Source organism: Carassius auratus, chromosome 13 (genome assembly GCF_003368295.1).
Source record: "Carassius auratus strain Wakin chromosome 13, ASM336829v1, whole genome shotgun sequence".
Taxonomy (NCBI): Eukaryota; Metazoa; Chordata; class Actinopteri; order Cypriniformes; family Cyprinidae; genus Carassius; species Carassius auratus.
This window is the reverse complement of record NC_039255.1, coordinates 10,904,079-10,929,508: the sequence shown is the minus strand read 5'-3', so window position 1 is coordinate 10,929,508 and position 25,430 is coordinate 10,904,079. Positions and strand designations below refer to the sequence as shown.

The 25,430-nt window shown below is 36.5% G+C and overlaps 2 protein-coding genes across 6 annotated transcripts; one reads left to right on the top strand and one right to left on the bottom strand.

Annotated features, from left to right (window-relative positions):
- Positions 1 to 419: 419 nt before the first annotated feature.
- LOC113112627 (metal transporter CNNM2-like) lies at positions 420 to 11,830 on the top strand. Of its 2 annotated transcripts, XM_026278360.1 has the most exons (8): positions 420 to 2,063; positions 6,818 to 6,961; positions 7,124 to 7,261; positions 7,383 to 7,552; positions 7,759 to 7,852; positions 8,240 to 8,302; positions 9,485 to 9,663; positions 10,826 to 11,830. In XM_026278360.1, the coding sequence occupies exons 1-8, from the start codon at positions 611 to 613 to the stop codon at positions 11,021 to 11,023; spliced, it is 2,439 nt and encodes an 812-aa protein (XP_026134145.1). In that variant the 5' UTR covers positions 420 to 610; the 3' UTR covers positions 11,024 to 11,830. The 2 variants fall into 2 exon arrangements, with proteins under 2 accessions (XP_026134145.1, XP_026134146.1); XM_026278361.1 differs by lacking the exon at positions 8,240 to 8,302.
- Positions 11,831 to 13,637: 1,807 nt separating this feature from the next.
- Positions 13,638 to 25,230, bottom strand: LOC113112628 (cytosolic purine 5'-nucleotidase). 4 transcript variants are annotated; one of them, XM_026278363.1, is made up of 19 exons: positions 25,158 to 25,230; positions 24,013 to 24,131; positions 23,281 to 23,319; positions 22,091 to 22,164; positions 20,101 to 20,218; positions 19,916 to 20,011; positions 19,569 to 19,660; positions 19,413 to 19,470; positions 19,239 to 19,332; positions 19,076 to 19,129; positions 18,526 to 18,609; positions 18,360 to 18,401; positions 17,900 to 18,007; positions 17,759 to 17,825; positions 17,496 to 17,666; positions 17,107 to 17,158; positions 16,764 to 16,824; positions 15,688 to 15,864; positions 15,361 to 15,600 (listed from the first exon to the last, which is right to left on the bottom strand). In XM_026278363.1, exons 2-19 carry the CDS (start codon positions 24,111 to 24,113, stop codon positions 15,361 to 15,363), a joined length of 1,728 nt encoding a protein of 575 aa, XP_026134148.1. In that variant the 5' UTR covers positions 24,114 to 24,131; positions 25,158 to 25,230. The 4 variants fall into 4 exon arrangements, with proteins under 4 accessions (XP_026134147.1, XP_026134150.1, XP_026134148.1 ...); XM_026278362.1 differs by lacking the exon at positions 25,158 to 25,230 and having other exon boundaries at positions 13,638 to 15,600; positions 24,013 to 24,113; XM_026278364.1 differs by lacking the exon at positions 23,281 to 23,319.
- Positions 25,231 to 25,430: the final 200 nt, after the last annotated feature.

The window sequence follows — 25,430 nt, the reverse complement described above, 5'->3', positions numbered from 1 at the left end:
TATATATATATATATATATATATATATATATATATATATATATATATATATATATATATTTATGCCTAATATAAAATAGTCAAAATAATAGATTTAGAATGACTCATCTCATTACATATTATATAAATATTTCTAAACATATATTTTTTTTTTTTATCGTTTTGTCATGTAGTGACCAAAAGGTCACAAAATTTGAGCTGAAGTTTCAAAGGAGACATACCGTTGGCCCCCGGTGACTACTCCCACCGTAGATGTACCGCTAACTTTACCCGCTGATTGGTCTTTGGATAAACCCACTACCGCGTTTAAGCCCGGTAGCACCGCCTCTCCTCCGAGATTTCGCGATGTCATTGGATACACCCGGTCTCAATTTGCATACGCGGTCTGATTGGTCAAAATGAACGTCCGTCAGTAGTCATCTGTACTCAACAGGAGTTCACATAGAGCGTGCTGTTGTGTCATCGTGGTGCAGTGAGGCAGCGATACGCGGTGAGTAATGCCTGCCTTGCTGCTTGATGTCAGGACGGCTGTAGTGAGGATGAAGGCGGACGAGGATTCTCTCTGACCGTGGCATCCTACATTCATTGACTAAAGCCTGCCCATTGTCAACATGGCAGAGCAATGGACCGCAGTGCCCACTTCTAATATGGCGGCGCTGAACCGGGCTAGATCATTGACTGTTATATTCTTAATTGTCAGCAGTTGTCTGATCAGTAGCATTGATGGCAAGGACGCGCCAGAAGAGACTGTCATCATTGGCATCCGGCTCGAGGACACCGACGAGGTGTCGTTTATGGACAGTGGCTTTTTGCGCGTCAGCGAGCGCTCTCGTGTCAGGCTGAGGGTCTATGGGCAAAACATCAACAACGAGACGTGGTCCAAACTCGCCTTTACGGAACACAGCATCAGCAGCGCACCTGTGGAGAGCACGAGCCCCGGAGACGCACCTGCCTCGCATCCCTGCGGCATCCGATCCTCCGATATCATCATCCTTCCCAACGTGGAGGTGAACAGAAAGACATCTGGGATTATTGAATTAGAGGTGAAACCTTTGCGAAAAACAGAGAAGAGTAAAGTGTATTACCTGTGCATCGCTGCCATCACACCTGGCGCGCAGGACTCGTGGTCCGAGAACACATGGGTTTATCACGAGGGGCTTGACACCAAAGTGATCGTGGTGGAGGAAAAAAAGTTCCTTCTGCCTTTCTGGCTGCAGGTGATCTTTATTGCCATGTTGTTGTGTTTGTCCGGCATGTTCAGCGGGCTGAATCTAGGACTGATGGCGCTGGATCCCATGGAGCTCCGGATTATCCAAAACTGCGGGACTGAGAAGGAGAAGAATTACGCCAAGAGGATCGAGCCAGTCCGAAGCCAAGGAAACTACCTTCTCTGCTCTTTGCTCCTGGGAAATGTTTTGGTCAATACCACTTTGACTATTCTGCTCGATGACATCGCAGGATCAGGGCTGATCGCTGTAGTGGTGTCCACTATAGGAATTGTGATTTTTGGAGAGATCGTGCCACAAGCCATCTGCTCCAGGCATGGGCTCGCCGTGGGCGCAAACACTATACTCCTGACTAAATTTTTCATGATCCTCACTTTCCCTGCATCATATCCCGTCAGTAAACTCCTGGATCACGTGCTGGGGCAGGAGATCGGCACTGTGTACAACAGAGAGAAGCTTCTGGAGATGCTCAGGGTGACAGATCCGTATAATGACCTGGTCAAAGAGGAGCTCAACATCATCCAGGGAGCTCTGGAGCTCAGGACTAAAACTGTGGAGGATGTCATGACGCCTTTGCGAGACTGTTTCATGATTGCTGCTGATACCATCCTTGACTTCAACACCATGTCTGAGATCATGGAGAGCGGCTACACACGAATACCTGTGTATGCGGGGGAAAGATGTCATATTGTGGACTTGCTGTTAGTCAAGGACTTGGCCTTTGTGGATCCAGATGACTGCACGCCGTTGAAAACCATCACCAAGTTCTACAGCCACCCTCTGCATTTTGTCTTCAATGATACAAAGCTGGATGCCATGCTCGAGGAGTTTAAAAAGGGTGAGTTGTATACAGTGCATTGTTTGTTAAAACTACACCTTGAGAAATGTAGATATATAATAATACAAGGATGCTTGAGGACTAACGGGGGAAAGGTAAGAATGATTCCAAGGGCCCACCGAGTTAGAATTTTAACTGAGGGGGACTCCCATAGTGGAGGGGGACTGAGTCAATATGCTGTTCAAGGGGTCCAGAAACGATATCAGCGTCCCTTGTGGTACCTGTCTCTGAGTTGTGGAGTTAAATGAGGACAGTTCAAGAAGAGTGAATTTAAACTTCACCGTCAGTTTTTTAAAAATTTGATGGTAACAATATTACATTGAATATTTTTTAGTTGTTTTTAAGGCTTATTTTATTTATTTTTTATGGAATGTACCTGAATAAATCATGTAAAATCTCCTAAAGTATTTAATCTATGAAACAAATATTTTTATATTAGTGAAATGTGCTCATTTATTTTAAGTTGATTCTCAAAAGTTTGTGATTTCTTCTCTTCTGCACAATGGTAATGACAGAAACTTCTGTCAGACATAAAACAGAACTGAACATTGAACATTAATAGATGTTTCCCTTTACTCAAAAACACATAAAGTAGCACTTAATTTTAGTATTTACTCTCCATATTCAGCCATATGCAAAATGTGCTGGGAACTAACAATCACCACCAAAATAAATAATTATCTTAAAATACATAGGTTGTCTTTATTCCTTATTTTTTTCCATTTAATCAGTTCCTAAATAAAAGCCTCAAAACTGCTTAGGTTTCCTAAAAAATATATTGGTTTTAGTAGAGTAAACATAAGTAGATATAACCCAATTTTTATTGTTCAACATCACACATATTGTGTGTGGGGTCTGAAATCTTGACATGCCTAGTAGTTAACATCATGATGATACTGCGTTTCTGTCATAAAAATATGTAAAATTGCTGCAGTGCTACAAAACTATTGACTTAACCACAAGAATAGCAATGTACAGGGAGAGATTTGAAATATTTACTAGTCATTTTAATGATTTCAGCAACAAGAAATATTTAATCTATTCATCTCTTAGTCTGCATTTACATTGCTAAAAATAGATGAATATCTATTTTGACAAATTATATTTTTCTCCCATTCGAAAATGAATCCTGCATTAATGAGAGGGATGATCAGTCACTCCCAAAACTTGGCTGCTTGTACAGTATATGGCCCTTATTTTCTTCAAATACTTAATGGATTATATTTAGCCTAGAAAGTGTACAAATAACACTTCTTTAAATCACTAAAAAGGTGTCACTACAGTTCATCGCAATCTCACATCATCAATAAACCTCTTATTCACATTGTGTTACAGTGAGAGGATTAGGGAGCGTGCAGAATAAAATCTGACGTCTATTTGAATGGAATGGCCAATCAGAGGTGTTCAAGTATCAATAGATCTGTCTGTGATTGGCTACATTGCTCAACGCTACAAAAACACGTTGTAAATAGAAACTTTTGACGTTCTCCAGAGCGCAAACACAGATACGCAATGGAGCTTTTACCAAATCTGTTTCCCCAATATCCTATTACATTTTCAACTTGGACATGTGGTGTGAGAGCATGTTAGTTGCGTGAGTCTCGCGCAGATTGCACGAGAGTTGGCAGCCCTGCTTTACATGCATATTTAAATGGGTAAATTAGATCGTTTTAGTTAAAGTGTGTCTTAGTCGGTTTAGTCAGTTATTTCAGTGTAGGTGTAATGTAGTTTGAGTTGAAGAAGTCTGCCTTCAATGGTAATTTTCAAACACGCTGTCTCCCAGCTGTGGACACAGACCATAGTAGGACCACGGCCCAACATTCCACAAATTGCGGCTCAACAGGAAATGGACTTAACCAGATTTGGGCAACAATTGAGGTATGTGTAGTACAGTGTTGAGCTTGAGTCCATCAACAAAGCCTGTCTTAGAAGCCCCCACATCTCCTGTGTAGGACACCTCTCCCTGTCTTTGTTGTAACTCGGCATACCTTTCAAACTGTGTTTACGCAACACAAAAGTAGTGATATGCTGTTATGGCGAAAGCAAATTGTCACCTGATGTATCAAAGGGCAAGTGACCATTAAGTTGCTGGTCTCTGATGGTCTATATTCTTTATAATGGCACCTTATACTAGGTTCCTCTTGGATATTATGCGTCTGTACTGTAATTTCCAGGCTATTTGTTTCTGGCTGTTGTATTTTGTACTCCACTGTTCTTTATTGCTTGATTTCAGGTTGTTTATTGTTACGTAAATTGCTTTGATTGTGGCTTTTTCATTCTTGGCTTCCATAGTTTTAGAAAATGACTTTTCAGGATTTTTGCCTTCATAATGTTGTGGGCTTGGAATGTGTAATCTTGTAAGCAGGGCCAGGAATTCACAGGGTTAATTGATGTCTATGTTGACCAAACAAGGCACATTTGGCAGACTTAAACATAAATCGTGTTATAAACAAGATAAAGCCACTAGTTTCCAGTAAAGGCTCTTTTAAAGAATTATGCATTGTTGTTACAGCTGAGCAGTAAACCGATACAGGAAAAGAGACAAAGTTGTGTGGATATAAATGGTATAAATATATTTATACATTTATTGTTTGTTATATTATGAATATTATATCATAAAGTATATTATGTTATGAATAATATACACTATTGTTAACAATTTATTTTTTATTTTTTTACTTTTATGTCTTTTCCTTGGGAACCTAAAGTAATTTTACTGTTTTATAAATGCACTATATATAAAAAAACACATCAGTCTTGATAAGTGCCTGCGACATTTGTAAGATGTTCCAGTGAAGCATCACAGAAGTGCCACCCACAGTCCCACAATCGACTATTTATAGGGAAATTCCATTATGGAAAAAAATATCTAAGGAAAACCTCATTCCATAAATAAGGTTCTGTTCACTTGATCCCAAATGTTTAATATAAGGCGATTCTGGAAAGCATCCCTGAAAAAATGCTTGTTGATTGACAGCCAATGTCTTAAGCATAGAAAGGAAATGTCTTATTCTTACATGGCAGAGGTCATATGTGACCCTGGACCAAAAAAAACGGTCTTAAGTCACTGGGGTATATTTGTAGCAATACCCAAAAAAAGATTGTATGGGTCAAATGATTGATTTTTCTTTTATGCAAAAAATCATTAGGATATTAAGTAAAGATCATGTTCCATGAAGATATTTTGTAATTTTCTATTGTACTGTAAATAAATCAAAACTTAATTTTTGATTAGTAATGTGCATTGCTAAGAACTTCATTTGGACAACTTTAAAGGTGATTTTCTCAATATTTTGATTTCTCTACATCCTCATATTCCGGATTTCCAAATAGTTGAATCTCAGCCAAATATTGCCCTATCCTAACAAATCATACATCAGTTGAAAGCTTTCAGATGATGTATAAATATTAATTTTGAATGGACCTTTATGACTGGCTTTGTGGTTACAGACATGCATACATGCATGCATGTGTGTGTATGTATGTATGTGTGTGTGTGTGTGTGTGTATGTATATATGTGTATGGCCAAGTGCCATCACAGGAATAAATTACAGTATAAAATATATTAGGTTAGTTCTATATTTTTGATCAAATAAGTGGAACGTAACTCTGAACTCAAGTGGTTTAGGTGGAGCTCATAAAAACTAGAAAGGTGAAAGAACATTATGCTATTTAAATAAACTTCAAATATCTTCTCAAAGTGGTCAAAATTAAACCGTCAAATACTTTTTGGTCTTTGCTGTTAAAGCCTCTGTGACACTGTGTGGGAATTTCTTGGAAACTCAAAACAATGGCTCTTCTTCTCTAGATTCTTTGGATATAAGACCTACTTGTGTTCTCTATTTGGCTGTAACTGGACTGAACCAATGAAAGATCATTTATTGTGTCTTATTTGGTTCATGTGTTGAGGAGTGACTGTTTAAACTCTCTTAAGATAAGACAGATCAGGGGTGAGAGATGTGGGCGGCCTAGACTGTAACAAAGCAGTTTTTTATTTACAAAATAATCTTATTTTCCCAATGTCTTAAAGTCATGCTGGTTTTAAAAGGAAACAAACCTATATTTCCCCAGGCGAGTATTGGTGCTTACTGATTCCACCAGGCTTGAAACAGGCCTGGCGTACAGGGTAAAGAACGATCTGTCACTCATTAACCCGGGTCTCTGCCGCCCAGTAGTTTTTTTTTTAAAGAAACTGTTTCTCTTTTTTTGCTGCTACAGTATATACTGGTATTTATGGAAAAGTTTAATACGGACACCCTTCATAATGGATTGCTACACTGCCATGCCGGTGAGAGCATCGCCCAAGTGGAACGGAAACTTCATTTCAGATCTAATATTAGCTCTAGCTCTGGAAAATTCCTTTTAAATGATCACTAGCTGAGAAACAGGAAAATCATTTTCTTTAAAGTTCTGGTTGACAGTGCTGCGCAGGATTTTTTTTTTTTTAAGCAGCTTAACAAGGAGGTCCTGGGAAAACAGATGTGGAACCATGAGAGATTTGCTAAGAAAACGCAATGGATCGTTGTCTGACGGATTCCAAGAAGCGTATGTTTGAATAGTCACAACTGTCAAATTAATAGCTGTCTCATAGTTTTTAGTAAGCATGTATGGCATATTTTAATCATGACCCAACAGAACTGTGATTATTTGGGGTTAAGTGGATTTATGGTGGTTGAGGGGACAGGGGGACCACCATGTTCAAAATGATCTCATAAACTCGTAGTGTAACTGTATTTGGTTTTTGCCCTGGCAGGTAAATCCCATCTGGCCATTGTCCAAAGAGTGAATAACGAAGGAGAGGGAGACCCGTTCTATGAAGTCCTGGGCATCGTCACGCTAGAGGACGTCATTGAGGAAATCATCAAATCTGAGATTCTAGATGAGACAGACTTGTACAGTGAGTAACATTTACATTTGGAAATCCGGCTGATACTATTATCCAAGCCTATGAGTTTATTTATTCATTTATTTTATTCAACTTTACACTCATTAAAAACATTTTCCTTTCTTTAACACAATATAATTGACACCATGTCATTCTGTTATTCCCCAATCCAAGCTGACAACAAGACAAAAAAGAGGATCGCTCACAGAGAGAGGAAACAGGACTTCTCTGCTTTCAAACCCACAGATAATGAGTTGAGGGTGAAAATATCACCGCAGCTTCTTCTAGCCGCACTGCGTTTCTTGGCAACTGGTACTGATGTCCAGCATGTAACTACATGTGTCTCTGGGTTTTCTTTTAATAATTCAGAATGCGATTACAAATTTGTATATCATTCTTAAACCCGTTTTATTTATTTTTTCTCTCCTCCCAGAAGTGGAATCTTTTAGTACGGCTCAGATGTCAGAGAAAATCCTCCTGCGCTTGCTGAAACATCCTAACGTCATCCAGGAGCTCAAATATGATGACAAGAACAAGAAGATGTCAGAGCACTACCTCTTTCACCGCAACAAGGCTGTGGACTACTTCATCCTCATCTTGCAGGTACGGGTTCTGATTGAGAGGTCACAGACTTTGCAGACTATGAGCATGAAAGTCTTGCCTTCACAGAACTGAAATCTTGAAGCTTTGCTCCAAAACCTAGAGAGCTGCCTACTTGGACAGCATTTTATAAATTCACTCTTGTAGCAAAGGCTCGGTCGACTCCTCATTTTGAACAAAGTTAATTTGATGTCTTTGTTTGGCTACAGGGTAAGGTGGAGGTTGAGGCTGGGAAGGAGGGGATGAAGTTTGAAGCTGGTGCCTTCTCTTATTATGGAGTGCTGGCTTTAACCTCCTCACCAGGTCTGAATGATATATTATGGTGCTTCTTGGACACCCCTTAATGTCAGGATTTTGATGAAAATGACTGATCATATAATGATTTTATGAAATGTGTGGTTTTTGGTGATGAAAGAAAGAGTCTCATCTCCTAAGTTTTGACGTTGTTTCATATGGTTGGTTGATTTCTTCCTTTTATACAACTCTTTCTACCAAATCATGCATGACGTTGTTTGCTCAGATAAATTATCCATGCTTCTGACTCTCTTTAATCAATCACATTATGTAAACGCACACTATGCAAATGATTACTCTTTTGATTCTTGATGGAATTCTGTGTAAATCCTATTTTCTTCCCTATGATTTCCTTCTTTTCCCTTTATTTTTTCCTCCATTCCCTTTGCTCTCCAGTTCCTCTCTCCTTGTCTCGAACGTTTGTGGTGAGCAGGGCAGAATCACTGGCAGGATCTCCAGGTACCGCACTCGTTTCTTCTCACCTTTCACTCCTTCTTCTGAATCCTCTGTTTTATGTTAAAATCTGAAGATTTGAATTAAGAATTTTCCCTGTCGAAGGTCCTCCGTTTCTTTTACAAAGTAACTGCCAGTGATCATTGGAGCCTTTAAGCAATCTTGAGCAGCAAATCAGCACATTAGTATGATTTCTGAAGGATCATGTGAAACTGAAGACTGGAGTAATGGCTGCTTAAAATGAGCGGTCACAGAAATAAATTGTTTTAAAATATATTACATTTGAAAACTGTTCTTTTAAATTATAATAATATTTCATGACATTACCTACCATCAACTGTATTTTACTATTTCATAATATATATATATATATATATATATATATATATATATATATATATATATATATATATATATATATATATATATATATATATATATATATATTTAAAAAAATTATCAGATAAATGCAGTTTTGGTGAGACTTTGTTCAAAAACATCTTACTGACCGGACTGTACAAACAATTTGTTGTTTAATATCTCATTTTCATATGAAGGCAATTGCTTGTGTACATTTTTTTTAATTTTGAAAAAAAAAATCGACACTGTTCAACATCTGACTTTGGGATTATATACATTCCAGTGTAATGAGTGTTAGACTGCTTTGAACTCTTTCTTTAAGAAGTGGAGAACCTAATCTTATTTTGATTAAAAACTCTTCACCTTGCATTACGTGCGAGTTACTAAGCAGATGTTCCAATCTTAAAGATGTCACTTTCTATCAAAGTTTGGAAACATGTAAAAAGGGAATGGATTGTATCCATTGGTTTATCAGCTAAACAATAGCACAAAATGATTTCTAGAAGTCATTGGTTAATGGTTGTTTACCCTTATTTATGTGAATAATTTGGCTATGTAAGCAAATCCTCTCTGGATTTCTAGTAGAGGAACATCTAAGTCACAATTTAATGGCTGCTACATCACAAATTTGGATTGTAAATAAATTAAGCTTAACTTGTTTGTTTAAACCCACAAAAGAATTCCACAGCATGGGTCATGAGAGGAGACGGGGCATCTAAACAAAATGAATGGAACATCAGACAAGAATCTTTTGTTTCATTTGTTTACATCACAGCAACACCAGCAGCTGACCACTGACCTGCATGTCACCCTTTATTTGCTATACAGAAAATAAGTCACCTCCACGAGTGTTCGGACTCAACCACTCGGACTCCCTAAACAGGAGTGACCGGATGGAGGTGGTCACTCCCACACTGGGCAGCAGCAACAACCAGCTCAACTCCTTCCTGCAGGTCTACGTGCCAGACTACTCCGTGAGAGCCGCCTCTGACCTGCTCTACATCAAGGTCTGAACGCTGCTGAGAATTTATATTGCACTTCTGAACTCAAACTGGTTTATTTGAAATGCATGGAATGAGGCTCACCCGCAGTTTGACTTGTAAATTCCTGTTTGACCAGAGTCATGTTATAACTGAAAATCATATTTAATTTTCACATTAAGAACATTTTTCACGTTTTTGACTCCCAAGTGTCATGATCTTTCTTACAGAAATTATAAAGACAAAAAAAAAAAAAAAATGTTTAGTGTAATATAATACATTTAAATAATGGCCATTTGTTTTGTCTTTGCACTAGAGCAGGGATTCCAGAGAGGGAACTGCTAGTAATTAATTAAATCATAATTGTTTAAAGTAAATAAATAAATTATAAATAAAACAATCAGAATAAACACTTAACAAGATAAAATATTGTATTTTGTTTACTTGCATGTCTTGTGACCCTTAATTGACATGTTATTAAATTATTGAAATAGTACTTCATGTAAATATTTGAGGTCAGAAAGGTTTGTCTGACAGAAAGGTTGGGAATCTATACTGGAGAAAAAAAAATCTGGAAATGATTAAATGATTTAGTAACTACTACGTTTTGTTTTTTTTTTTTGTTTTTTTTTTTCTGAATCATAGTCTGTCAATATAAATCTAAGAATATAATGCTATAGAAATATTATATAACTCTCAAGACTTAATTTATTAATTTATATACAATTCTTCACAATGAATGTCCATCTAAAGCAGCTGAAAGCATCGAGGAGAAACTCACCACTGAAAGATTTCAGAACATATGTCACAAGAACCTAGAAACAGATTTCATTTCTATTTCCTACTCAATAGCATCAAACAATTCCATTAAAATAAAACAAAAACGATTCATCTGACCATTTTTGGAAATCTGATTGAAAAAAAAGCTAAAATTTCCTTTAATCAACTTATTGACATAAATTAGTGATTCTGTTTATTTATTGCATTTGAAATTCATTTTGCTCTAGAAATATACTTCTGAAAATCTGTGTGAATTTCCATAATGCTTCTTTTCAAAGCAACCTAAAAATGATATAAAAATACAACCACATTTGATTTATTCCAGATATTAGCAGTACCACATTACGTCCAAAATAGACTATAGACCAGTATAATCATGTCTCATCAACTTTTGTTCTCCCTCTGTTAGGTGTCCCGCCAGCAATATCAGAACGCCCTGATGGCATCTCGCATGGACAAGACGCCCCAGTCCACAGACAGCGAGTTCACCAAGATCGAGTTGACCTTCACAGAGCATCAGGATGGACCACTGGACGAGTCGGCCACTCTTTTGACCACCATCACACACAAACCCAACCACACCGGCCACAACGACGGGGCTATTTAACCATCCTCAGCGTAGAGAGAAATGGCAAAAGAGAGCAAACGGCTCCGTTCGCCTCTCACGTAGTGAGCGAGAGATCTTCTCGTACACTGGGCAGCTTCACTTTGACATAACGAGTCCTCTCATCACGGTCAATTTCAAAGGGGAACGTACACAAAGACTACAATGTGAAGGGCCGCATATCCCACAATGCATGCACTAATGACCTTAACAGCTTTTGTAGGCAACGGATCAGTCAGGGACCACCACATCATTCTCGCTCGCTCATTCGATCGAGTACAGACACACTTGAATGCACATTCTCACTTCCAAGGAGCAAGGTGACGACCCACACCACACCTCGACCAGATGGACAAAGAAATAACGGTGCCTTTAGACAGCTCTCGGTTACTGTCAACAAACGAGGATGCAGCCACAGGTGAGATATCAGCAACCGGGAGGCTTGTAAACACTCGACGGAGATCAATAACACCCAAGCCCTTCGAGAAAAGCCATGATACATCTCTGCCTATCAGAAGAGCCCTCACGACCAAAGACAGTTGGCATAGACTGGATAAAACAGGGCGGCATAATTGTGGGTCCTGTAAGAAAATTTGTTACGCATAAGCAGGCAAAACGGAATTTGTCTGGACTGTGCCAAATAACACTGACAAACGATTTTAGTGTTTTCTTCTGCCCAGGTTAATCCACGTCACTCACAGATGGGCTTACGTCCAGTGTTTGCAGTACAAAGAAATCCAATGTGTTTACATACGAGGGCCTTTTTCATCTGTATATATAGAAAGTGAGAGAGTAAGAGAGATTTTTTTTAACGTAAATCCTGAGGTACAGCGACACCTATTTTAAGGTGAAAAGAGTAATACGTCTCATGACTGGTTCCATTTTTTTATGTACATACGTCGGACCACTTTTTATTAACTATATGTTTTTGATTTTCAGCTTTTGTTGTAATCACGTAATTCTTAATTTTTAAAGAAACATTTTGTATGTCACAACTACTTTTCTTCGGATAGTTGCTAGCTGAATTTAGGACCTCAAAGACACTAGAAGTGTTTTCGGCTTGAAGCGGCAGACCGATCGCTGTATGACATCATAGTACCGCGAGAGCGATTCGATAGAACACGGAGCTGTCTGCTTTCTAATCGCGATACTTTGATGTCGAACAACGATCGGTCTGCGCACCACCGTTTCATGACGAACACGCCTACAATTTCAGGAACTTACACTGTAACTTATATCTCATCTTCAGGTTCCACTATTGCTCTTTTATCTTATTAATTTTCGAAAAGCTATTCATGTAGGACTATGTTATGGGATTGTAAAAAAGGTACTTTATGATTTATTGCATTTTAAAACAGATAAAAAAAGGAAAATAATTCAGCATTCATGTATTTATTTTGTTTGACCATGACAAGATTACATTAATGCTCTTGATACAAAGGGGAATGAATCTCTCTGGCTGGTTTTTTTTATCCGCTGACTGTTGTCTTGACTGAAGCGTAAAGCCGCTGATATCAGGACATTCACGTCTCGAGCGTTTATGTAGCAACCTCTCAGTGCAATAGTGCAACAGCTATGCAGGGACAATCATGACCAATTAATGTGCTCACAGGTAGGACAAGGTATCCCGGAAGTAAACTAACAGAATTTAATATGAAACTGAGAGGTAGAATAAGTCTGTTAGATTAACACAACTACTGTTAAGGGGCTTGAGATGTGAAATAGTGATTGGTGAACACTAATAAAAGGCTACGGTCAGCATTCCTGTTTTCTTTTACACTGACCGCTTATTCCATTTTTTTTTCACAATGTGTTGGAAAGAAACGCCCGTTCATTTCACTTAAAGTATTTGGTGATATCCTACTGATCAGATCAGTGTTTTCATGTTGGATCGCCTGCCTTAGAAAAGAGAAAATGTCTTTAAATATGTGGTGCTCTAACATGCGGTTTGAGTCTGTCACACTGCTGCTATTTTAAATCTTGAATGTGTATAGAGATACTGTACAGTAATAAAGAGAGAGTACTATTGTATGCTTACATACTACAAAACCAGACAATGCTATATCAGATTTAAATATACATATTATATAAATAATATAATGCAGATGGAATTTGCTATAATAAAACTGTTTGACAACTTTATGGTTGCCTGCATTTCTTTTAAAGGTTTCTAATATTGATCAGATGGTGAACGATATAATGCTGGACTGGTTCAAGTGTATTATATAGAATGAAACTATATTAAGACCCATTTAGATTTTTAAGTTAATGGTAATACTGGTTAACCCATTTTAATTTTTTTCTCATGTAGGGTAATGAAAATACCCAGAAAGTGTGACTGTGATATTTTTGTAAATGTGCATAATTTTTTTTTAGGGTATTTACCTATGTACATTTGGCAGATGCATTTATCATAAGAATCTTCCGCTGTATTACAGACATAAGTTATCATATCATGCATGTTTAGTTTGCTGGCAGTTTATTTATTTTTAATATGCGATCAGTATTAAAAACTAATTTCCCAGGCCAGGTTATAAGCATAATACACAATTTTTCCATGATGGTTTTTGAAGATGCAAAGACAGCTAATATATTGTTGAATGACCACAAGAGGATGCTGCATGTCAGGAACTTTATTATATTCATATGCAACAAGCCAAAGCACTGAAAACCAATCCTGTGTACAATGGAAAACAAAAATGAAAATATTTCCGACTGGAAAGCATTCTGAGTTATTTCTACATTAAAACTACAGCAAGATCTAATCCTCACACATTGTCTGTTATAACAGTTAGTTTTACAGTAAAGCACAACATAAACTTAATACAAACTAAATAAATCCTGCAAGATATGTTGATGAAACAATAGTAAAAGGAAACAATTTGAGCAAGGGATTCACAGGCCTTGCGCTCAAATATCAAACAAAACCAGATGTTTCAAACAATAAAAAGTACAGATGAATCACATACATACTACACTTCAATATTACAGCATATTTAACCTGAATGAAAAAAACAAACAAAAAATAAACATGGCTGTTTGATTAGGTTAAATATAACACTATCACACATACAGCAACAAAATCAATAATCTTCAACCGCATCTGTGAATTTCAATGAAGGATGCTAATAACAGTCTTTGGTTATGAAAGCGTCCCTTCACATATTACATTGGCAAGATGACTTTGATTAAACTCTGATTCAAAATCAACAACACTGTTCAAAATAAACCAATACAGTATATATGAGTGACACATGGTATGGCGTTCCAAAGCAGCATGGACCCGTCATAAATTCCCTTTTTGATTTAAAACAATAAAAAAAGACAAAACCACTTCTAATGCTAAACGGAGTACCATGTCAATCAAATACAAAGTTTCAGGATCTTGTCTGTTTCTGTATGAATATACAAATGTTCATTATGACAGAGCGTGATGCATAGACGAGCTTCCCTTTGGTCCACTGTCACCGACAAGGCTTTGTGGCAAACATTCAGACCAGCTCTCAATCTTTAATCACGGCCAGCTGCCAAAAACAAACCGTTACACTAATAATGAACAACTTTACTGCAAACAAACTAACTTTCTGTCAGTGGATATAAAAATAGTAAATAATGAATCTAAGCTCTAGAATCATGGTCTAATATTAACACAGTGATCATGGCGAGTGCATAAGGCATACAGGGAGATTTCAGAGTTGACGTCATCTCCCAAACCGTTACTACACTTCAGTATCTAGTACCTGACCTCAAACCCTGTGTCTCACTCTGCATAAAATGGCATGTTCCATTTTTCACCCAATTATCTGACACCAATTTGCATACGTCCAGTTTTGAAAAGATGGCTGCGATGTTACAGCACTTAACAGGCAGCCAGACAGATACCGAGCAAGCTGTATTGTTGGTGTGACATTTCCCAGCATGCTATGCATGGCTCTTATCCAAATTCTGAAGGTCAAGTTAATACTTCAAGGAGCCACAAAATAAGCGTTCATGCATGTTCGTCAAGCTTAAGTCAATGATGTACCTAGTAACTGTTATTTGTTCTCTCAATGTCATGCGAATATCATTGTAACTGATTCTGTAATTTCCATGTTTTAAAGTGATGCCATCTGTAAACCTCTTTCAAAAATAAGAAGCTAGAACCATCAAAACCTAGTGCTAGCATCATACTCTCATCAGGTCTTAAACTCTAAAATATGTAATATCTTTTGCAAGAAATAAACATCTCTCTTATATCTCTAGAAAATATATGGCTGAGTGTGAATGTAATGATTATACTTATTTAAACTGCAGAAACGTCTCTTAGAAACCCGAATCCAGTTAACAGCAATGCCACAGGCTTATTCTTCCTCCTCTTCCTCTTCCTCCTCATCGTCATCCTCATCGTGGCAGTGCGTGATCTCCTGTGGCGTCAGGGGGAAGAGGTGTGGAGGATTGATTTCACTGATGGAGCGGGTCAGCTGGTGTCTCTTGCACTCACGGTCTCTGAAATCGATAGAGTGGCGGTTGCGTGTGGCCATGGGCGACTCTATGTCGTTGATGTCCACGTGAGTGTGCTCCACGGTGGACTCATGAGGCATCTAATGGTAAACCACGGACAAAACAGGTTACTAAAGTACCCTGACTTTTATGACCAATGTATCAACTGTAGACAGGGTTGAGTTTACCAGGACGTGGGCAGCTCTGAACAGGTAGCTGAAAGGGTAGTACAGGAGATTGATGAAAGACGCAGCGTATAGGTCTGCATAACGCATTACTTGAGAGGCAAAGAGAGTCTGACGAGAGCCGCTGCGGAACAGACTTCCCATCATTCCATAGCACATGTCCATGTCATGGGTCACTTTCTGAGAAAATCAGAAATAAAGAACAAAACTGAATTATTCTTTCCTTAAGGGCTATAATGTGTGCATTAAACTAATCAAAGGGACAGTAAAGACGTTTATATTGTTTCAAAAGATTTCCATTTCAAATAAATTATGCTTTTGGTTTGTTTGGTTTTTTTTACTTTTAAAGAGTCCTGAAAAAAGTTTTTTAAAACTGATGATGAGAAATGTTACTTGAGCAGCAAATCAGCATATTATGATTTCTGAAGGATCATGTGACACTGAAGACTGTAATGATGCTGAAAAATCAGCTTTGCATTACATGAATACATAACATTTAACAATATATTAAAATTAAAATAAAAAAGTTATTTTAAATTGTAATACAATTTATTCATATTACTGTTTTAACTGATTTTTATTTTTTTTAACAAATAAATGCAGCCTTGATGAACATGAAACTTGAAAAATGTAAATAACTTTGAATGGTAATGTAATTACATATGTTGATAATTTTTTACAGTTAATCAGGTGGGGGGAAAAATCACTTCACCAAATATTACAATATCATTAGTGTAATTAAATATAGGTTTGAAATAAAACAAAATAAACTTTAAACCATAAATTTGGCATCCAAAAAGAAAAATTCTATCAAAATAAATATTTTTAAATACTGTGCTCTGTTTGATTGATACACATGCTTTACAAAGTATTTGAAGTCTTGTTGCCAAAATGTGCCAAGATTTTTTTTAAACTGAAATAGCCATGTGAATTTCTCCCGTGCTGTTTTGGCCAACTTTCATGCACTTTTCCCAACAATTTAAAATGTTTTTTTTTTTAAATTCCCCATAGTAACATGACATCACTGACAAGATTAACAGTACACAGTGCATTACTTTCCTGTTTATCAAGAAATATACCTTAATCCTCCTCTGAAGAGAGCTGATATCAGGTCTCTCATTACTGCTGCTGTCCAAATGCCTGTGCACAGAAAGAAAGGATGGAGAAAAATTACAGGATAAACAGAGAGATGTGGACTAAGAACAGTGTTGAACGAGTTAAAGTCATAGAAGAGGGTGAACCATCAGTCTTAAAATAAAAAGGAATGTTTGCCCCTTTATCTGCATGTCAAATTGGCTGCAGACAGCAGTGAGGGAGCGATGTGTCCTCCTCCGGGTGAGCGAGTGCATGACTGAAAGCACGCACGGGAACTGGATGGTGGCGGTGCAAACATCTGAGCAAGAGTTCCCGGATGATACCTACTTATAGAGCTCTGCCAGGAAAATGTCCAGACTCTGGAGTTCCTCAAACAGCGCTGCAAAAAACAGAACACAGTGTCTGTCCTCGTCTGCTCCCGTGCACATAAAACTGAACTCACAAAACCACTGCTATTTTAGTATCAGTAAGAATTTTTTTAAATATATATATATATATATATATATATATATATATATATATATGTGTGTGTGTGTGTGTGTGTGTGTGTGTGTGTGTCTATACAGCTTTTATTCATTGTTATTTCAGTTTTAGTTAAACTAATGAAAATGAGAAATGTAGTTTAATTTATTTATTTCAGTAAACATTTATTTTATTTTAAGAAATGAACATGTTTTATTGTTTAAGTTAACTATAAAACCCTGTCACAGACTCACTGCTCTTGTCGGTCCACACGTGCAGCTCCTGAGCCAGCTCAGGAATCACCAGGAACGTTCTCCAGCCCTGACGCTTCTTAGACTTCAAGATGTCTCCAAAGATGTGGTCACCGATGTACAAGATGTCCTTTCCTTTTGCTCCAAGTAGGTCACAAACTATGTCTGAGGAACCTGGGAACAATAAAGCATGTTCAGACATTGTAGACTAGAATAAAAAGGAAAAATCAATAAAATATGAAGAACGACATCCACTTTTATCTTACCACCAGAATATACAATGCCATGCTGCAAGGGACCTGTATATGTTCCGATCTTCAGTCTTCCAGTAGTCTACAGAACAGAAATCTTGCTGAATCAATGGGTTTGTCACAGGAAGCTACCCATGTGAGTCTAGCGGATCTTACCGTGTCCACCTGTCTCAGGACTGTGCCCTCTCCGAAGAACACTGGCTTCCTGGCATCCACCACAATAACGTCAAAGTAGGACTGCCAGGGCCGATGAGGCATACCAGCCTGTAATAAAGAAATAATAGATTCAGTCTGTCATTGTGTTTGTGTATGTGATAAAACTGCAATAAAACAAATTCTTATATGTCCCCTGATACACCCTGTCTTTCTGCTCATATCCCCTTGTTGTTAGAACACTTTTTAATGAAAACTGCTATATTACAGACACATTATAACTGGCAAGTAAATCCTCAGGGTGTTCTTTTACACAGTACAGCTCGCTGGTTCATGTCTTCTACACAAATTATGTGTACTATCTTTTGTCATTAGACATTTTCATTGAGGATCTGAGACAAATAAAAACAACTAAGTACCACTGGTATGCTACTAAACAACAACAGTAGAGAAGATTACTTACTTTGGGACCATGTGGAAAATCAAACAAGTATGTCATGATTTTCTGTAAAAGAAAAGGAGAGGAAATTACATTTTACATTTGTTTTTAACGAAAATTCAACAGATTTTTTTTAGACCTTAAATAGTGAGTGTCAGAAGGTTATGGACTTTCGTCTAGAATAACTCACATCTGTGTATTTGTAGTCACTGTTGGTAACAAGGAACACTTTGTCAACTTCGTTCATTCGGCTTAGAAGCAACGGTAATTTGGCCTAGAAGATGATAAAAGTTATGGATATACAAAAAAGAATTATGTCTGTAAAATGTAGTGCTGTCAAATGATTAATCGCGATTAATCGCATCCAAAATAAAAGTTTTTGTTGACATAACATATGTATGTGTACTGGGTTCATTTATTATGTATATATACAGTAAAGAAGTGGTCACAATTTACACGTATATACACATTTATATCATTATATTTTATATTATGTATAAATATATTGAATGTATAAACAAATAATATATTTCTTAAATATGCATGTGTTTGTATTTATATATACACACATATACAAACTCTTATATTTTGTAAATGAAACATTTTATTTTGGATGCGATTAATGGCGATTAATCGTTTGACAGCACTAGTAAAATTAATTCTGAGTAAGCACATGAAGTGAAATAAGGTAACCAAACCGCTTGTCAGCAAGAAGCTGGTTAATAATCTGGTTTACTTACATCCTTCACCACATATTTCTCCATATTTTCAACCGTTTTCTCTTTGAGCGAGCCCTGAAATGTCACAATGAAGTAGTTATCCATAATATGAAATTTATACTTAGTCCGAAAAGGGTGTTTCTTAAAAAAAAAAAAAAAAAAAAAAGACAAACACAGCATTTACCTTGAAATGGACCCAATCCACAGCATCTCTGACATCCTGAAACATGCTCTTATAAGACATGAAAAGATCTCCATCTTTAAAGCCCATCTCACAACTGTGGAGGCAAAAATGAAAAGGTCATATAAGTTGCCAGAGTAGCTACAGAAGCGTTAAAATGAGGGCACAAAAACACACCTTGTATATCTGGAGCAACTAGTGAAGAAGTCAACCAGGCAGGCAAAGAGGTATGTCTCTAATAAAGTGCAAAAACAAACTATGTTAACTTAAACATGGACTATAGATTCTATATATTCTTTTGGTTTTTGATATTAGATGATAGAAGATTTTAACCTGGGAGGTTGAAAAGTGTGTTGAGGATGTAGAATCGCTCTGTATCTCCCCGCTGAATGAACTTGTTTGGGTACAGCTCTCTTATCTCTGGTCTAAAAAAAAATAATAATTAAAAACAATTTAAAAAACATTATGACATTTGCTGGAGGTGTGACTAACCCTGTAACATCTAGATAAAATCAAAAGTGACACTGTTCACTTCTCAATGCACCATTCTTGTCTTATTGTTATTGATACACCAGTGCATGTTCTTCCAAATCATTTTTAATACATTTTTTGCTTTACTAAGGTAAAAAGAAAAATCCTACAGATGAAGCTTTTAATGTAAAGGAATAGTGTAGACTCACCCACGCATGAAGTTAAAACCATGAGCGCACACAAGGATGTTTCCATACGCATCTACTTTCAGCAGGTTTCCATACATCGTATCAAACACCAAGCCTCTGAAAGATGTTCAAAACTTGCGTGAAACAAAATATGTAGTAAAAATAAAGTTAGAAACGGCAGGTTAGACAATTTTCTTTCAAATTACCTTGTGGGAAAAGCAGGGTCATAGACAAAGTTTAGCAGCTCTTGTGGGTAACCAATGGAAACCAGTCTTTCCACAGTCAGATCAAAGCCAAGAGATTCATACTCTGGAGACTTATACACTATTAACAGAAGAAAACAGAGTCAGGGTTATCTGATATAAGGCACGAATGTGGTGAAAACAAGGTGATGTTATCATATACACTACCGTTCAAAATTTTTGGCTGTGTAATAATTTTTTATGTTTTTGATATTTTATATGATGTTCTTTATATATATATATCATATCCATATAATATTTTTATATAATACAGTTTTTATTGAGAACAGAAGAACACCTTACATTACAGAAAAAGGTATAAGAAAGGTTGCCATACATTACATATAAACTGTTAGGAATAACAAAGGTTGTCATATATTACATATAAACCTTTAGCTTGTCATTTCTGCCAGTACATAATATCAGTAAACATTTACATGTACTTACAAATGCAATCGTCTAAACCACAAAGGAACTTGTTAACCATTTCCTCCATTTGGTTTCAAAGATTTACATTTGCAGCCGAAGTATAGACTATATGTGAGTCTTTTCATTTCTTTAACATCTGTTACTGTTTAGAAACAGACTTCTCTTGGAGGTGGGTTTCACCTTTTTACTTGTTGCAAGTAAAATTTCAAATAAATATGTGTCATCTTTTCCAATTCCAACATTCATCTGGAATATCTACCAAATACAAAACATAAAATGATTTTGGTACATTTAGAGTGAAAATACTATTATTAGTAGACCACACAGCCACTCAAAAACTATTCACCTTGTCAATGTGTATGATCTTTTTCGACCCTACAGTTCCTCCAGCATGGGTGAGAGGTTCGAGTTTTGTAATTCCTTAATTCTTGGTGTGATAAAAAAGTGAGTCAGATTTTTCCAACAAAACTCACACCACATTCTTGAGCTTGTTAAGTTATGTGGGATAGTACATATTTTATTTCATTGATCAGGTCACAAGGAAATTCCAACCTCCTTTCCCCAATTTAATCTTATATATTCTATATTGAATGATTCCTCGAATTAACCCCCTCAAGGAGCATAATAAACCAGAGCTGAACTGATTTAACTTCTTCAGAAGCAAAAAGGTTTAAGTGAACAGACCTGTATAGGCACAAGACACTGTATTATTATGTTGCAAGAAACTCCTTTGGACCTTAAAACAAAATCAGCCAGATCAGCTGAATGAACATTTCCACAGAGATAAGACAGATCTCTGCTTGAAAAAGAGGAAGGAAATTTCAACATTGCTGAAACTGAGTTGACCTCTTCATCAACCATTACAAATATCCCGAACTGCCTGACCTGTGGCCACGTCACTTAATAACAGGGAAACCGTGTTATGCCAAAGATTTTACTTGGATACTGACCAACATGGTCTTATTAGGATAAAAATGTAACTTAATGCAGTCAAAATTGTTGGGCACTCTTCACTTTTCTCTGCTGAAATATTTGCCACGGTAAGCAAATTCCCTGCTCTGCAGTTAGAAGGGAGTTACACATCATATGCACATTGATCTAGCAGTCTAAACAGCTCATGTTTGGTCTTAACATTAGCCTGTGTGCTGGCTGTAATCTTCAAACCTTTTCCTGTGAACATTAGCACTCGTTTATCATCACAGATCCATAAAAAACAGGAAGAATACCACATTTTATATCATGGATGTCAATGCACCCATTCATCTTGCTTAGAGCTTTAAGAGCAAGAAAATCATGTGCCTGACATGAGCCAGCTGAAGACAGGGCTGCTATTTACAGTGCCATGACACCACCAAATGCACGAGACCAAGGATTACCTTACAGTACCATGATACGGTGTTCCCAATTTCGCAATACTTTACATTTTTTTTCAACTTACTTCATAAATGACACCGCAAAACAAGGCACCATGCAGGCCTCATCTGTTTCAGAGGCAGCTCATAGAGAGAGCAGTACTTCATCTTACCTGCTAGAGTGTAGTCCATATCAAAGCCAAAGCATTTGATCTTCTCCATTGCCAAACTTCTATTGACAAAAACTCTGCAGGGATAAAAACAGAGTCAATTTAAGACAAATGTCATTGATATTTAATATTCTCTCCATTGCAAACTGTATTGAATTCAGCAGACTTTATTATTCCATTGCTTTCAGCACCAACTGTGAGCTGTTCAGCTCTATGAGAGTTCATGTTAGTGTAGATAATGAGTTACATTGCCGTATTGTGACCTGTGAAAGTAATCAATCTGAATTTATACATTTGGTTAAATGATATATATTGCGATTTCAGCCAACAGTAGAAAAGTATGAGGTGGAGCAAATGGCAGGGTAAAACTCCTTGATTTCCAGATAAATCAAGATTTTCAAGTGGTAATGACTGATACTGTTTCAAGACACACCAAATATAGAATGATAAATAAAATACAATCTCAAAAAAAAAAAAAAAAAAAAAAAAAAATTCAGGGAAAACAACATCATAGTCTGCTTAACACATCTGTTTTACAAACCTGAAAAAAAAACTTTTTGTGATGACAATAACACCACTCATCTCTATGATTTTAACTGATACATGAAAAGTAACAGCACTACATGAAAGGTTATGATTGAACACAATTATTATTAAACAAAATACTTGCTTAAATGCAAATACTTGCATTTGGACACCTTTAAGACTTTTAATTGTCAGTTAAGGGATAAAAAGTAAAAACCTTGGTATATTAGAGTTAATATTTTAAGTTAAATTTATATATACGTTATTTAATTTCACATTACTTAAAATTGTGTTATGGTCAGCTATTTTCTAAATGATGTTAAAAACAAAAAATTTTCTTGTAATTCACCTGATACTAGTACATCTTTATGCATCTATACATTTGCAGTGAAACATTAAAAATGAACTGTTACATGATGCATTTAGAGCATGAGGGAAGGAGATATAGCTAGGGGAAGGGATAATGAAGAAATGATCTTACAGATTCAAATCCCATCACAGGCTTTCGTACGGACACCTACATACAGTCACAGCACAGTGCAAAAGCATTGATGGTTTTGTTTATCTTGTATTTTTAGTGCTGTGCTGTGATGAGCACATGGAAGAAAAAAAATTACAAAACAGATGATCAGTCAGCACTGCAGGTCAACAAAAAAACTTTGGCATACCTCGTAGAAGGATGACAGTGCGCCAGTTCCTGTGGTAAGCTTTGTAATAAAGGAATACATGGACTATATATTACATCAGTACACATCAGCTAATGCCATTACATGAAGAACTGTGTCTAGTAAACTTTTCAGGACATTTCAGGTCTTCTTACCAATGGATTTACTTTATTGCACTTTGTGACTGCCATGATGTTTTTTTCTGCAGAAAACTATGATAAACCAACAAATTTATAGCATAGTCTGCATGTAAATAAGGATTGCTCTTATGAAATGACTGTTTTGTCATGACAAACACAGCATTTTAAGAACCTGCAAGAATTATGCTGACATGCCAAATTAACCTGTCAAAAGGCATAAGTAAATATAGCCTATTTCACATTGGATATGAGTATCATAATGTGCAGTTTTTTATTTAATAATTGAAAATTATTAAAAAAGTTGGGCACAGTGAAAAAAAATATATATATTGATTGAGCAAAAAGCTTACATACACAACCTTTGCTTAAATCACATGCAAGGTGACGTATTTTCGTCAATGAAGTTGACCGATCGTCACAGACAAACCGACTTATAAACAGATGCATCCACAGGACAGCATGATGGCATGGCAAAAGTAAACATGCTACATGCCATACTTTGTTTTCAAGTTACCAAGAGAGCAAACATTTTGATTTAACTAAATTAATGGCAATGGCCTTCAAAGGTGATAGCATTAGTGGGATGTTTTAGTACCTCTGATGCACCTCTCTTTTGAACTTCTTCACAGATAAACCGTCCATGTTGGCAGGAAGGTCTGCATAATTCTGGAGCCGATCACTCCAAGAGGTTGTCATGTTTAACCGGTATTAAGTCTGAGAAAGAAAGCAAAAACTTAAATAGAAGAGTTTTGGTCTGTATGTTTTATGCAGCACAGGCAGATGGCAGAACACAGTGAATCTGAATATACACAGCACTGCTTTAGTATCTCAGAGGTTACATTTCCACCACAATATCACTGTAGGTGATATGCAAACCTTAACAACAAAGGACCAGACACATTCAAACTATTTTAGACAGAATCTCAAAATGTATGTTCATCACATCTATTCTAATGCTACACTAATAATAACCATTTTATGGCAGTGTAATAGTATTTCCTGTATCAAAGATAACAGCCATGATGAACAGGAAGAACACACAACTACAGAAAGCTGCCTGAAACTATGTTTAAACCAATTAAAAGTACCAGGTTTATGATACATCTTTTCAGATACACCTTAAGAAACTAATTTTCCAACTGTAAACTAAAGGACATCTCACAGAATTAGTTTTTTTCTCAAATACCAAAATAATAAGTGTGATTTTTTTTCATTCTCTACAAGGTACCTACAATACTATAATGTACAAATGATCAAAAAGTGATATAAAAACCTACGAACATAAACATATTGCACATTATTTACATCTTTGCCTGACGTTTTATATACAAGAAAATGCACATAATATATACACGTTGTTTTATGCATTTATATTGTTAAGGCTAATGGAGCTTCGAATTCAAAACACATGCTATTTCATATATATAAAGACCATATTAAGTTTCCGCATTATGCCTTAGAATAACTAGAGATTTATTAATAATATCAAGGCATACATGCGAGCATATTTTTCCTCTTGTTTATGCAGTTCCGTTATGGTAAAGTTAGCACACCAGCTAACGTTAACTAACATTCCTTTAGTTTTGATCAACCGGAAACTAATGCACAAAATGGAGGAAACTGCCATAACGTTTGTTGCTAAAGCGCTCATATACACAGTTATTCTGCAACAATTAAATGGCATAACTACTGCTTCTTGATACGCGTTATATCTTCGCTCAGTGTCAGTGGGCTACTTACCTCCTTCAGTGACCAACAACTGCGGTTCTGCGCTATCTGCATACTGCGCATGCGCAAAACATCCTGCCACTAGATGTCCATCCAGAACCTGTAAAATCAACTAAAACACATTAACAAATTCACTTAAATACAAATATGAATACTTCATCATTGATATAGTCTGTGAAAGTAATGTCATATAATAGATTGCATAATCTAATTTGAAACGACTATATTTCTAAATTATAAAACCACACAGAACAACTGCAGTGAAAATATTAATTTCCTTTTATA